Source organism: Coptis chinensis, chromosome 6 (genome assembly GCF_015680905.1).
Source record: "Coptis chinensis isolate HL-2020 chromosome 6, ASM1568090v1, whole genome shotgun sequence".
NCBI classification, from domain to species: domain Eukaryota; kingdom Viridiplantae; phylum Streptophyta; class Magnoliopsida; order Ranunculales; family Ranunculaceae; genus Coptis; species Coptis chinensis.
The window spans coordinates 83,535,000-83,550,446 of NC_141461.1; the positions used below are offsets into that span (position 1 = coordinate 83,535,000).

Sequence of the window (15,447 nt, forward strand, 5' to 3'; positions counted from 1 at the left end):
AAAGCAATTTATTAAAAAATGAAGTACAAGAATTGAGAAAGTGTAGAAGCTTTACCAACCCCAGAAGGACCAGTCAGGAAACACAATATCCAAAGACTGATCATCTGAACAATAACGAAACAAAGGTGGTGGTGCCGTAGCATTGGGTCCTGAATAAAAACCTTTTCTGATGACTGGCCAGTCAACACAATCAAACATGAGATCCAAATCAGGCAATTGCTTTGGGTACAACTTAAGTAGCTGTAATATACCCCACAACGTAAATACATCTCTAGATTGAAATGATTTCTCATATATTTCCACGTAAGCTTTTCCACTTAAAATCACTAATCTGAAGTTAGCTGTTCTTCTTGCACTTTCCACCATTTCCTTTGTGATCCCCTTTTCTTTCCATGGACGTAGATCTTCGTGGATCCAACGGAAGTAATCGGGACACGTTGATGATGGGGATTGTGGTTCTTGTTCAACAAGTGGCAAGTTTTTGGGGCAGGTTTGTGTTTGATTTGTTGTGTTGCAATTGAGAGAATATCGTATTCTGGTTTTCTTTGGGTGAGCTTTATGAGATTGTTTGGACGCAAGGATAGATTCTGCTGATGGTTCACTGACTGCTACTGGCTGCAATGTGATAACCGTAATGAATTTAGATAAACTAAAGAAGCAAATAACTCAACATGAAACCAGAATGAATATAGGGACAAAAACAAAGAGGCAATCTATGAGCTGAACATAACACCAGAATAATTAAGTTTAGGAAAGCAAGGAGAATCTGGTAAGAAATACGATCAATGTTCAAGTCTGCGATAGGAATATAGGATAAAAATTTGACGTTGGGGTACCTTCAGATAACTACTCAAGGTGTTTTAATCAAGTGAGCGTATGTGAACGTTCTTGATTTGGGTTTTTTTTAAGGGCCTAAAATGAGTCTTGTCCGCTGTCTGTCTGTGCCCCCCCCCTAAATAGTTTCTCTCTTCTCTCTTTGTCTTCATTTTCCTCCTCTCATCTCCAGCTCTTCTCTTCATCTACATCCTTCATCTTCCTCCTCCTCTCATCTCCTACGCTCACTTCTCCACTGCTATTCAGTAATTCTAGTTAGTGTGTGGCATGTAAAAAATTATGGGGGAACAAAATACTAATGGCTGATTGTGATGGTAGAGTTAGTTTTGTCTGACCCATTACTGGTGTTAAGGATACACATATGACATAGCTCGTGTGTTTCTTTTTATGTAATATTTGCTATATATTCTTTGTTATTTCTTTTCTTTACACATAGTTTGTATATCAAGATTCTTCATGTATAAGTATTACCTCCAAGAGAGAAGAATACATCCAATTATCTTTCTCCTTCATGGTATCAGTTTAGGTCGATCTCGACAAACCCTAACACCTCTACCTCTCTTTCTCAAGCCCTCTTTCAACCGGTCTAATCTCATTCTCTAATCTGACCTTTTGTCGTTCGGTCATTGCTGTTCATAAAAAGAATAGTTTTCCCTCTAGTCATAAAAAACGTTCTACTTTCTGGGTTGCTTAAACAAAGGTTTGATTTTGCTGAACAAAACGTGGAGGCAAGAAATTGTTTCCATCAGTTGAAACATTTATTACTTCATGGTGGGTAAGCATTAATTGATTAATTGGTGAGTTCTCTTTGATTGTCGTCAAGAACGTGTGTAAGGTGGGGTCATTTATACACTTTATTTTATCACTTTTTGTGATTTTGCATCTGGAAAGAAAGAAACTCCATTGCTTTCTCTACTTGTCGTATTGGTGTTCACGTGACATACTCATAAAGTCTAACTTGGTTCGACTCAAACGACATTCGCAGCAGCTGCCACTTTCTACTGTTCTGTTTTCATTTACAGGTCGACACTCGATAGTATCGGATTTTCCTATTAATTGATCTCTTATTTTCTATTGGCTATACCAAGGAGGTGCTCTATAAAACGTGGAAATCTTTTCTCTGATATTTCATACGCAGATTAATTATGTTTATGTCTCAGCATTATGGCGAACTTCTTGGAGTGCCTTCTGCTATTAGATCTTGCCAGCTGTGTAATGGTATTGGGCATCTTGCACCCACTTGTCCCTTGTTGCCTCACTTTGCTATATCTCGGGTTTCAGGCTCTCTACACTCTGCTTCTCCGCATGTAGCTCAACAAACTTATTTTTCTGGTAATCGGTCTAGATATACTCCGCAACAGTCCTATGACCATGATTATTATTTGGATACAGGTGCCTCTATTCATATGACTGGCAACCTGGTCTATCTTCACCAGCACACACCATATGTATTGGATCTGACTCTGTGCTTCTTGGCAATGGTGACCAGCTCCCTAATACTTACACGGGTAACATGGCACTTCCTATTGGGTCCTCTCAGTTTCGTCTTAACAATGTCTATGTCATTCCTTCTATGCTAAAAAATTATTATCTATTGCTCAGTTTTGTCATGATAATAATGTCTTGTGTGCATTTGATTCTCACCACTTCTATGTCTTTGCTAAATCTAATGGATGTCTTCTCTTTCAAGGCCAATGCAAAGATGGTCTCTACAAACTATCTTCGCTTCCGCCTCGAGTCCAAGCTTTACATGTGTCTCACCAATCTTCGTCACTGTGGCATAGTAGGTTAGGACACCCGTCTAGTAAAGTTATGTCTTTCTTACGGTCGAATAAAGTATTGTCATCTGAGTTTAAGTACAAGCGATCTTTATGTAAAGGATGCGCTATGGGTAAATCCACATACCTCCAATTTAAAATATCTAACGATATAAGTACTGTTTCACCTTTTACTCTTGTCCACTTTGATGTTTGGCAATCTCCTACTGTTTCACATTCTGGGTACAAGTACTATGTTTTGTTCACTGATGATTTTACACGCTTTACCTGATTGTATTTTATGAAACATAAATCAGAAGTGTTCAGTCATTTTTAAAATTTCCTTGCCTATATCAAAACTCAATTCTCCCCCACACTTCAAAATTTCCAGAGTGATGGAGGAGGGGAATTTGATAATGGTAACTTCCAACAACTCTGCTCCTCCCTTGGTATCCATCATCGTTTTTCTTGTCCTCACATACCAGAACAAAATGGTTTGGCAGAAAAAAAAACATCACCACATAGCTGATATGGCTCGTACTATTTTGTTTACTAGTCATGTTCCTTTGACTCATTGGGTTGATGTTGTTTCAGCTGCAGTCCATCTCATCAACCGTCTCCCCTCTCCTATTATTTAGTGGTCATCACCTTATTCTCCCCTCTATGGGAAATCTCTCTCTCTCTTACTCTGAGTTATGTGTTTTAGGATGTGCATGTTATTCACATTTAGGAGCTTATCTCACTAACAAACTTTTGCCAAAAACTACCGAGTGTGTGTTTCTAGATTACAACATGCAGCACAAGGGGTACAAGTGTTTTGACTGCTCCACTGGCAGAGTATACATCAGTCGGCATGTCTGTTTTGATGAGCAAACTTTTCCATTTCAATCTTCACCTTCAGGCTCCTTTACTACTATTACAGATTGGGTTCTAGTTCCAAAGATTTCTTAATCCAATCACCGAAAGCGATCCCCCAAAGAAGTTCTTGACAAAGGACACACGCTCCTCTTCTCCCTACAATCGACGGTGGATCAAGCGCCCGGATCCACTAATTGCTCTTGTACTTCCTACAGTGATTGTGCCCCCTCCAGTCTCTTCTCAGCCTGCTAGTTCTTCTATGACTATTGACTCGGGCACTTCTCAGTCACCTACCGCCATTACAAATGGGTCCGGACCCCCTCCTGCCGGACATACTATGGTTACTTGTCACATGGATGGCATTCGATGACCTAAAGTTCGCACCGATGGTACGGTGCGGTAACCCTCTTCCTCGTGCACTTGCTGCCCAGCTTACCTCCTCTACTGAGGAACCCACTTGTTACTCACAGGCTGTTTGGTTTCCTGAATGGCGTCAGGCAATGACAGACAAGTTTAATGCTCTTCTGAAGAACAAGACATGGACTTTTGTCCCTCCTCCCAAAGGTGAGCTTATTGTACCAAACAAATGGGTGAAACTAAACTCGGATGGTTCTATTGAACGACCTCAGGCTCAGCTAGTAGCTAAAGGTTTTCATCAACAGCCTGGTGTTAACTATGACAAGACATTTAGTCCAGAAGCCCACTACTATTCGGATAGCATTGAATCTGATGTATCTTATGGTTGGTCTTTGCGACATTTGTATGTCAAGAATGCTTTTGTCCATGGCTTTCTTGATGCTACGGTTTTATGCGCCAGCCACCTGGTTTTGTTGATCCTACTCGTCCCAATCATGTATGCCGACCTCACAAAACTATTTATGGTCTTAAGCAAGCTCCTCGATCTTGGTTTTTGCGTCTTAACACCTTTCTTATTCATTATGGGTTTCTTCAGAGCCGTGTAGATCCGTCTATACTTGTTTTTCGCCACTCATCAGAGATAATGGTTTTGTTATTGTATGTTGATGATATTATTTTGACTGTAAATGTTCCATCTCTGCTATCCTCTTTCATCTTTATTCTTAGAGCAAAATTTGAGATTAAAGACCTTGGATCTCTCTCATACATCTTAGGTATTGAGACCACCTCTACTACCACTGGTTTTCATCTATCACAAACCAAGCACATTGTTGATCTACTTCAGCGTTACTCTATGATGGAATGTAAACCTTGTGGCACCCACCCCTGTGTGTGCTAAGTCTCAACTCTACCTCAAGTGGAGACCCTTTTACCTGATGCAACTGAGTATCGTTAGCTTATTGGCTCTTTTCAGTATTTGGCTTTCACTCGCCTTGACATTGCATATGCAATTCATCACGTTGCCCAATTTATGAGTGCTCCATGTACTCTACATTTGATTGCGGCCAAACGTATTCTCCGATACCTTAAGGGTTCTTTAGAGTGTGGCTTACTGATTCGTCGTTATCCCACTTCCCTCGCCATTCGGGTTTATTCTGATGTTGATTGGGCAGGGTGTCCGGATTCTGGCTGCTTTACCATTGGTTTTTGGATCTTCTTGAGTTCCACCCTGGTTTCCTGGACTGTCGAGAAGCAACCTACTGTCTCACGTTCTAGTGCCGAGGCTGAGTATTGATCTCTTGCTCATGTGTGTGCTGAAACTATTTGGGTCTCTCATTTGTTACAAGAGCTCCAACTGTAGATTTCAGGCCCTATCACCATTTTTTGTACATAAACGCTACTTACATGGCTGCCAACCTAGTGTTTCATGGCCGGACTATCACTTCATTCGAGAGCGTCTTATTGATGGGACTCACCGAGTCCAGTTTGTTCCCTCCCTTGATCAGCTAGCTGATATTTTCACCAAAGGGCTACACAAGCCTCATTTTCAACTTCTGGGATCCAACCTCGTCTCTCCAGGACAGTCGAGTTTGCAAGGGAGTGTCAAGGATACACACATCACACATGACATAGCTCATGTGTTTCCTTTTATGTAATATTCGCTAAATTTTATTTGTTATTTCTTTCCTTTATAGATAGCTTGTATATCAAGATTCTTCATGTATAAGTATTACCTCCAAGAGAGAAGAATACATCCAATTATCTTTCTCTTCAACTAGCACCGTTTACATATGGAAACATCCAATTTTAACTTATGAGCCATTTTGCTTGGTGTAACACATACTTGGTGTTCTTGTGAAGCATTTCAATTCTATATAAATTGAAAGGACAGTAATCAACTATGAACTAGCATTCCTTGCAATGTGCATCTCTTTTTTTGAAACCTCTGAGTGGCATTATTGTTGTTGGACATCTGCTAATTCATTATTATTCAGTAGTATACTTGTGAATCCAATTTCACAATTATTCTAACAATGCGCCAAGAATCATTTAGCTTGGTGCACATATATGCAGATTAACTCAAATACTTAAAAAGCAATAATAATAATAATAAAACATAAACAGATAAACTAGTTCATTAGTTAAAAAATGAGTCCTTGGATTTTAAGAGTGTTTAGGCTACCAACTGCTTGGATCTTCAGACTTCAGAGTATAGGAAGGTCAATTGGTGAAAACTAAGTTGTTTTTCATGCATTTCTTCAATTATATTTGGCAATGGAACAATGGTGATTAGCATTCATCCAAATTCAAAATGCATATGAGCAAAATTTTCTTACACAACGAGCAAAATTTTCTTACACAACTAGATCATGTGAACAAGTTGGAATATACTGACATGTTTAGCAACGGAGCAAAGATGACATAGTCCAGTACTATGTGTTGTGCACTTGTGCTGCACACATTAGACGCTACTTGGATCACCATGGGCAATTCGAGCTCTACCGACAAAACATAAGCCCAATCTAATATTGGTACCAGTGTTGCAAATTAGCCCATGGTCCATTGATAAGATTAAGGCCCACAGTATGTATACCGATACAATCTACATAAAAAAAAAACGAACGAGAGCAGGTAATCTTAGCTCTCGAAAAAAGTACAAACCCCCACGCGCATATGTTACTGTGTTTAGTGCGTTAGCAAAAAGGACTTTTTAACATGACCCACATGTTACGAACGACACCCACGCCGTATGTTAGGCAGCAAAAGTCGGTAACGTCAAGAAACAAACAAATGTCTGAACTCTTAACACCAAAGTAAGCACTTATTTTCGGACTGACTGAATGATCATATCATTCATCATAACACAGATCCCGATAACATTCAATATATATCAGCAGAACTTAAAGAGAAGGAAAGAAGAGGGACTTACGGTATTAATAAGGTAGAAGGTATAAACGAAGGCAATTACGAAGAGAGAGAAGATGAAAAGAAACAGAGTATTATTCTTTGTTCTTCTGGTTGCTTCTCCAGATACTCTCCTTATTGGTGGACATATTGTTTCTGAAAAATGTCTGTATACTCCTGATCCTATATTCCCAAACCTCTGCATTTTCTATCTGCCCCTCCCCACAATCAGAAGAGAGTGAGAGAGAAGCCTGCTTTTAACAAACAGTAGATGAAAAAATGGATGGTGTTAAACTCTGTTTGGTTGTGGTATAAAATGATGAGTTCGCTAAAGACTTTTCTACATTCCATAGACTTATTTTGGGGGGGTGGTGCAATTATTGCAAAAATCGCGACTGCCTTCCGTGATTCATGAATTATTATGATGCCAAATTTGGACCGTTTGTTAAAAACTTCCAGATTTAAAAGTACTGGACAGGTTGTCTGTAGAAATTTAGTGCCACTTGTCACCTTTTCATTACTAATTTGTACTTTGTGATAGCAAAAACTTTGTTCAATGGGTGAGTGGAATTTATTCTTGACCAATATGATGTCGGGCTTGACGTATTGCTGAGATTTAACCCACAAATAACAGCATATATTTACCTTGAGAAACAATTGCACAACAGCCCATCTATCCAGGCTGTACTATGAACATTGAATTGAATTGTCTGACGGACGAAGTTTACCTGGGAGAGGAGTCCTGTTGAAGCAGGCTGCCCCTGAAAGTGGTTCATCTCATGTGGTCCAGTCCAGGGGAACCAATAGCCGCTCATTTGTAAAAAAAATAGAATTAGGGTAATTGCCTGAATCGGCCATGATAAATCTACATTGTTCTCCAACTGGCCATGCTTTTCAATTTTGACTAATTTAACTGATTTTGACCCCTTTTGCCCTTCTGTACAACATTCTCTCTCCTCCTGCCACACACTCTCTCTTCTGCAACACACACTCTTTCCTCTTGTACTTCTGATGTTGACATGCACAATCATATATATCTGTTATATTATCTTAGCGATACGTATTAGCGATTAATGACCGTTGGATTTCAACTCAGCAAAAATAAAAACGGACTTTAGCTATTGTGGGAATCAGGAATCAGGAATCAGGAACCAGCAACTTATGGACCTACTATCAGCAATTTATGGCTTGTTTTTGTTGTACGAACATGAAACAACGATCACCTTAATTTTTGTGCCAAACTATAAAAGTGTTTACAAACCTCCAAAACTTCCAGTTTTACATCATCTTCTTGGTTATCCTCTCCTTCGTGCTTTTGGTAAGGTTTTTCATGGAGGACAAGAACACAAATGTTGATAATGGATTTTTCTGAGGTTCATCTTCTTGATTATCCTCTCTCTTTACGGTTCTCATTGTTTATTGATATGTTTTGAACTTTGGTTTGTTGTCTTCAGTGTTGGTTTCTTTCTAGGTCGTCTTGGGTTTGTTTTTTACGTAGTAGTGTATAGATAGTTTTTTAAGGTTTCCATAGTTGTGTTTATTATTTCCATGTTGATTTTGTTCTTGTTGCATGGAGTGAAGAAGTATGTAACAGGTGAGGTGAAATTGAGAGTGTTTGATGTGTATATTTTCTTAGAAGGATTCATGTGTCTTGTGGAATGTTTTTCCAATCGCATGAAATTGAGTTTTTGTATGATGTACTTGATGAACAAGGGACTTTCTAGATCGATGAAAAAATTGACTACTTGAATATGATTCAAAAGCAGAAAAAGATAGCTGCGCAGTCATTGTGGTGAGCTTGGATTGCCTTTTCAGTCGCGGTTCTGCCAGGTTTTTGCAATGAAGACCCTCTGGATGCCACCATAAGCGACAACTACATGTACCGTCAGCAACTAGGGTTTGTTTTTATGTAGTAGTGTATATAGTTTTTTTTTAAGGTTTCCATAGTTGTGTTTACTATTTCCATATTGATTTTGTTCTTTTTGCATGGAGTGAAGAAGTATGTAACATGTGAGGTGAAATTGAGAGTGTTTGATGTGTATATTTTCTTAGAAGGATTCTTGTGTCTTGTGGAAGGTTTTTCCAAGCGCATGAAATTGAGTTTTTGTATGATGTACTTGATGAACAAGTCCCTTTCTAGATCGATGAAAAAATTGACTACTTGAATATGATTCAAAAGTAGAAGAAGATAGCTGAGCAGTCATTGTGGTGAGCTTGGATTGCCTTTTCAGTCGCGGTTCTGCCAGGTTTTTACAATGAAGACTCTCTGGATGCCACCATAAGCGACACTTACATGTACCGTCAGCAACTAGGGTTTGTTTTTACGTAGTAGTGTATAGAGTTTTTTTAAGGTTTCTATAGTTGTGTTTACTATTTCCATATTGATTTTGTTCTTTTTGCATGGAGTGAAGAAGAAGTATGTAACGCAGGTGAAATTGAAAATTGAGAGTGTTTGATGTGTATATTTTTTTTTAGGATTCATGTGCCTTGTGGAAGGTTTTTCCAAGCGCATGAAATTGAGTTTTTGTATGATGTACCTGATGAACAAGTCCCTTTCTAGATCGATGAAAAAAATTGACTACTTGAATATGATTCAAGGCATGATTCAAAAGCAGAAGAAGACAACTGAGCAGTCATTGTGGTGAGCTTGGATTGGCTTTTCAATCGAGGTTCCGTCAGGTTTTAGCAATGAAGACTCTATGGATGTCACCATAAGCGTTTGACTTGGGTTTCTTTTGAAATCCCACTTCCACTTCACAGATCACCTTATGGAGTTTGGGAAGTATGTTTCACTGTATAGGTTTGGGCTTGAATTGATGTAATGGTATTTTGTGGTTTGTGAAACAGCCGGTTCATTGTGTTTGAGTGTCTGCACAGTAACTGTTGATGTCCATATGTTTTGTTTGTGATTATATTAGGGGTACCCTTATATTACTATTGTTGTTTATAAGGAGATAATAAGACCCTAATAGAAAGAAGGGTGGGTTGGGTAGAAATCTGTATGGAAACTCAATAAGAAGAAAAAAGAAAAAATGTATTTAGCATTCACAAAACTGGGCTGGACGTGTTATTTGAAAAGGAGGTAATTGACAACATTTTATGTATGATATATCAGCAACTGAAACCATAAACAAGAACACAATTAAGACTATCAGGCTGACTTTAATATACACCTATAACTTATGTACAAAATAGTATTATCCAATAACAAGTTAAACAAAAGTTAACTTTGATAAGTTTATTCAACCCTTTATTCAATATCAAGTGAAGCAAAAATGCAGCATTTAATAACACATACTGAAGTTGAGAAGTAGTAACTAGCATCTTCGTGCCATATTTCACCATTGTTCCCACCCAACTCAGTTACAAGTTTGTCCGTAGTTCAATATTTAAAAAGTTTTCTTATACAAATAGCCAAAATGTTAGGAAGTCCCATCCTTTGTAAAATGATCAGACTCAGAAGTTGCTGATAGTTAGTACATTAGAATAAGTCTGTACTAAGATAAACTGGTGAGATGAAGAATCTAGTTTGGGCGGGAAAAATCTTTGCCACGTGTTAGGAAGGATATGATAGCATTAATTATTCGCCGAACTATTGAAGAAATGATGGTTTTTAACCTTTAACTGGCACGTGTCGATAGTAATATGTTTGAGGGTATAAGGACGGTTCAGTGTTCATTTTCGGACCTAAAAACCGCTCAAATTGAATACCTTGAATCCCTAATTTTCCGACCATTTCCAATCTTTCAAAAATGAGAAAGCTTAATTTGACTGTTCGTATGTCACTCGATAAAATGCATAAATTGTTTAAGACATTCACTACTGAAGAGAGGGAAGATTTTGAGAAGTCTTGCTTCAGGAAGTTTTTAAGCATTAACGAGAGAATGCACACCACTACTACGCTATTGTATGCTGTTTTGGGACACCAAGTAGGTAAACTTTGCTACCGAATCGGTAAGAAGGATTTTGTGTTTTAAAAAAGTGATGTTGCTATTATAATGGGTCTTAGTGTGAAGCCGGTTTCTAATTCATTCTACACAGCAGACATCAAAATCCCATCAAAATTTTGTGCAAGGTTTTTTAAAGGAACCACGGTTTCTGAAATAGAAATATTGGAAGCTAGAAACTTGGCAAAATCAAGTGTTGGTGAAGAAAGTCAGAATGATGTGTTTAGGCTGAATAGGTTGTATATACTGTTGTAGGTTGTGCTTCCAGGATCTGGTAGGACAGTTGATGGGAGGTATATTGATCTGGTTGAGAATTTAAATGCATTTGATAGCTTTCCTTGGGGCACACCTCTGTTTGAAATGTTGGAAGAGTCTTTGGAAGACATGTCTAACCTGGTGAGTGTTGGAAAGGATTCTTTTGCAGTTTATGGTTGTTTAATTTGTTTTGTTATTTGGGTATATCTTCACATCCTATCTCTTGGGGATAGGAGACAAGTTGATGGTAGGTTCCCCAGAATACTAGATTGGGTAGACTTGCCTTCCAGAAACATACCTACATCTACATACTTATAAGAAAAAGCTTCAGCCTCTTAAGGGGAAGGCAGTGGTGTTGGAAAGTCTAGATCTTTTAGAAGGAGAACTGAATGAAGAAGTGCTAAAGGATGCTTTGGGGCAGTAGCCCATGCAAAGTGGTCTAGCAGTTTTAGGGACATACAATAATGAGGAACTTTTTCAAAGACAGGCAAAAGTAATTAAAGGCCTTGTAAGTAACTTGTTTTCTTTACTGTGTTCAACAATGTTGCATGTTGTATCCTAGAATGACATTTGAAGTACTCATATAATCTTATAATGTTATAGAAGTTGTAATATGATAATGGAATTGTAAATGTTGCCATGTTGTTATATGAAGCTCTGATAATGTGTTGTTATGGAACTGCATGTTGCAGCATTGTTTCATATATGAGGCAGTAATATGTTAGGATACCATAAGTGAGCTATTGTGAAACAAGATATGTTAGCAAGTACAATGTATAAATAGTGAAGTGGGATCTTGCATGTTGAACCCAGAATGATAATAGGGTACCCATGACAATATATGGGTAACCAGTTTTTGACATTTGAAGTACTCATATAATCTTAAAATGTTATAGAAAGTTGTAATATGATATGGGTACAGTCTTGAATTAGAATTGCAAATGTTGTGTGGACCCATGTTGTTATATGAAGCACTGATGATGTGTTGTTATGGAACTGCATGTTGCAGCATTGTTTCATATATGAGGTAGTAATATGTTAATGTACCATGAGTGAGCTATTGTTAGACATGATATGTCAGCCACTACAATGTATCTGTAGTGGTTTACAAATAGTGAAGTGGGATCTTACTTATATTCTTTGTTATGTGCTCTGATTAATCTAAAATAGGTCAATAAGGAGGTTAGGGTTGTTGGGGATATACTCCAGAGTGAAATAAGGACTAGCATGGAAACAATAATTCAAGAGATTGCTCATGGTGGGATGAAAGGTGGTATGGAAAGTTCAGAGGTTGAGGTTGTGAAAGGGCACAAAACAAGGGCGTAAACAAGGAGTAGAGTAGCATTAGAACAAGGAGCGAGCAGAAGTTTAGAGGTTAAGGTTATGAAAGGAGCTACAACTATAAGCCCAAGCCCAAGGAAGCCAAGCAATGTAGGTGTTGATGCTAAACTGAAAACACCAACAAGGTCTTCCCAGAAGAAGTTTACATACCCCGAAGAAGTCTTCCCAGAAGAAGGTTCACTCAGAACCTAAGAAAGAGAGTTCATCTGCTTCTAAGAAAGTTACCTTTGAGGTTTCTCCTAGTTCCTCATCTAAAAGAAAAAGAGCATTGGACAAGGATCAAAGCCTTGAAGTTGTGGGAGATACTTCAATACCTGCTCAGATTGAAAGAAAGAAAAGGAAAGTGGTCAAAGTTTGTGGTACTCGAGTTCAGCCATCTAGGGCCAACAAAAATAAGGCTATAAAGGCTAGTGAGAGGCAAAACTTGAAGAAAAAATATCAAATCAGTGAGAGAACAAGGGAAAGGGAGCTGAAGCTTAAGGAAGCTGAAACACCCAAACAAAGAAGGAAGTTGATTCAGGCTGAGTCAGATGAAGATGAAGATGTTGCACAACAACAAAGAGGGCAAAATGATTTGGAGTCAGTTGCTGCAAGTGCTTTGCAAGAGATTAGTGAGGTAATACCCAAGAGGACATACCAAGAACATAGTGTGGAGCTGGAGGAGGACTTGGTGGGGGTACAGACTGCTATAGTACCTTATGTTGAATCTTCAATGCTTGATCATGTTCCCTTTTACTCTCCTTTGTCTTCTACTTTTGCCCCTCCTCCTAGGGATCTTTGATAAAAGTAAAAATGATAGTTTTACCTACGCATAAACGATGAAACTTAAATGCAAGTAAAGCTAAAACTATAATGTGTGCTAGGGTGATCAAAGTTTTCTACTCTCGATTCTATAGCAATATAATGGGAATAGAAGATTCGTTCCACTCCTAGTTCTTTAGAATTCGCGTTTCCTAAGATTATCAATCTATCCAAAATTAATGAGAGTTTTACGAAATTATACTACGATGCAAATCATACTAACGAAATACGATAATTCAACTATGAAATGCTAAATTGAAAATATGATAAGGAATTAGGGGGGATTGATTCCACCTTAACTCGACTTAATTTACTAATGAAGAATCGTCGTAATCCGAATTGAACTACTTTCGCATAACAATTGGTTCTTCCTAATCCCTAGTTGTTCATGGTAATCTCTACCAACTAACATCTAGCATGTGAAACAATCAAACCCATTCTCATGGTGAACTAATTATTTTCTAGAATGGAATGGGAAATCACGACTATTCTACGCTTAACAAAAATCAAGCTTCATCAAGGTTTCTTCAACCCCCTCTAATGGAGGTTTAGCCTAGAATCATTATGCTATCATTAATATATAAATTTAAGCAAGACATGATATAAAGATTATAACTTTGCTTATTTGAACTAAATAGAAATCTACTCATGCAAGATTTAATTGAAACTACAATGATTTAATGGAAAATGAAACTAAATTATGAAGAACTAACTAACTTTATTGATCTAATGAAGAAATAACAATTGATTCAATAACTAAATTAAAGCAAGGTAAAATGAAAACTAATTAATTTAAAATCTAAATCTAGATCTAAACTATTTTCTAATGGACTGAAGAAATTAGGTTTTGGGCTCGATTTTTCAATAACTAAATTAAAACAAGGTAAAATGAAAACTAATTAATTTAAAATCTAAATCTAGATCTAAACTATTTTCTAATGGACTGAAGAAATTAGGTTTCTAGGCTTTTTCAGTTGGATTTGACTTCAACAGATTTTTCATCCACTTCTGCTCCTCTGATTGGGTCAAGGCTTAGACCATTGGAAAGCTCTTTCCGATCCGGTCGTTTTGATATAAGGTAGGCCCAATTCCGAGGTCTGAGTCCAAAGATACGGCCTTCGTAAGTTCTGCTGACTTTTGTGTACTGTTTCTGCCCGCGTTGACTTTAACTTTTCAGCTTTGACCGAGCTTTAAAAAAGCTTTTTCTTTTTGAATCTTGGCCTTTAATCACAGAATTTCTTAGCAACCAACCCTTGCTCCTTTATCTCGCCAAAGTGACACATTTCCACACATAATTAATTCCAATGCCTGAAATACATAAAAGCACGTAATCAGCATTAACTCTTATTTATTACTCGCATAATTGGTCTAAAAGTATTATTATTAAGGGGTTAAAACTACAGTTTTGGGCGCGGGGTGCGCTCGTGCCTTGGGCAAGTTTCAGTACTTTGAGTGCGGGGTGCGCTCGAATTTGGTCTTGTGAGGCGAGAAGCGCTTCAGTCTAAAAAAAGTGAGTAATGAGGCGATTCAAAGCGAGTGCTTCATCATTTGAAGCCTTGAGCGCTCTCCGTATAATAGCTGGAGTCTTTGAAGTGAAGAAACAAAAGAGGAAAAACTTGAAAGTGAAAGGTGAGAGTGCAAGGTTTGTAGTGTGGGTTGTGAGTGTGGAATGAAGGAAGTATATATAGGGTTTTAGTTTCTAAAATGAATCGACAAGTTGCCAAAAAGGTTTAAGGCAATTGCCGGAAACAAAATATTTCCAAAACCTAAAATGGAAACAACCTATATGCATTATTCCAAAACAAACCTAATATCTTTTAGATTGAATTTAGAATAGCAACTTCCTAACTCTTTGAAATTTCATCCTACCACAATATCTAATCATAGCCATGCCAATATCGGCAACATTCCCAACAATCATCGCAAAATTACATCTAAAATTGTGGATCATATAAAAACCATGCTAAAAGAAATAATACCACCCCCAAACAATTCGGGAAGGTGGGATTAACACTAAAATCATCGCATAATTTGAAAAGAACCAAATTAAATTAAAATCGAAATTCAAATAACAATTAACTACCGAATTCAAATTTAACTACTGAATTCAAATTTAACTATTGAATTCAAATTTAACAACTGAATTCAATAACTTAATATTCGAACTAAAAACAATAAAAACAACATCAAAACACAAATTTTCCTAAACAACTAGCCTCGAGATGAAGATGGTTGAGCAATCAAGGATGGAAATACCAACACCCCATCCCCAAACAAATTTTATAGAATAGAGTTTAGAAAATTCGTTTTGAACGTGGGTCTTTTAAAGTCAGATTCCCGAGACTTCTAGATTACTATTTTTATGGTTTTGATATTTTTATGAACACAATAAG

General features: G+C 37.6%; 1 protein-coding gene and 1 long non-coding RNA gene across 4 annotated transcripts in view; one reads left to right on the top strand and one right to left on the bottom strand.

Annotated features, from left to right (window-relative positions):
- The window catches only part of LOC147494925 (uncharacterized), a 46,982-nt gene that overhangs the window by 2,630 nt on the left and 28,905 nt on the right, over positions 1-15,447 (bottom strand). Inside the window, exons 1-2 of one of the 3 annotated variants that reach the window (XM_086569428.1) lie at positions 6,736-7,362; positions 56-615 (exon numbers count right to left, since the gene is read on the bottom strand). In XM_086569428.1, the coding sequence (XP_086425554.1) occupies positions 56-615; positions 6,736-6,915 (740 nt within the window). In that variant the 5' untranslated portion in view covers positions 6,916-7,362. Of the gene's footprint in view, positions 1-55; positions 616-1,305; positions 2,234-6,735; positions 7,363-15,447 lie in introns of those variants that run through there. The other 2 variants (XM_086569431.1, XM_086569429.1) reach the window with 2 other exon arrangements.
- LOC147494926 (uncharacterized) lies at positions 2,028-5,580 on the top strand. Its single transcript, XR_015200314.1, has 2 exons — positions 2,028-2,141; positions 2,227-5,580. It is a non-coding gene; the product is annotated as an uncharacterized LOC147494926 (long non-coding RNA).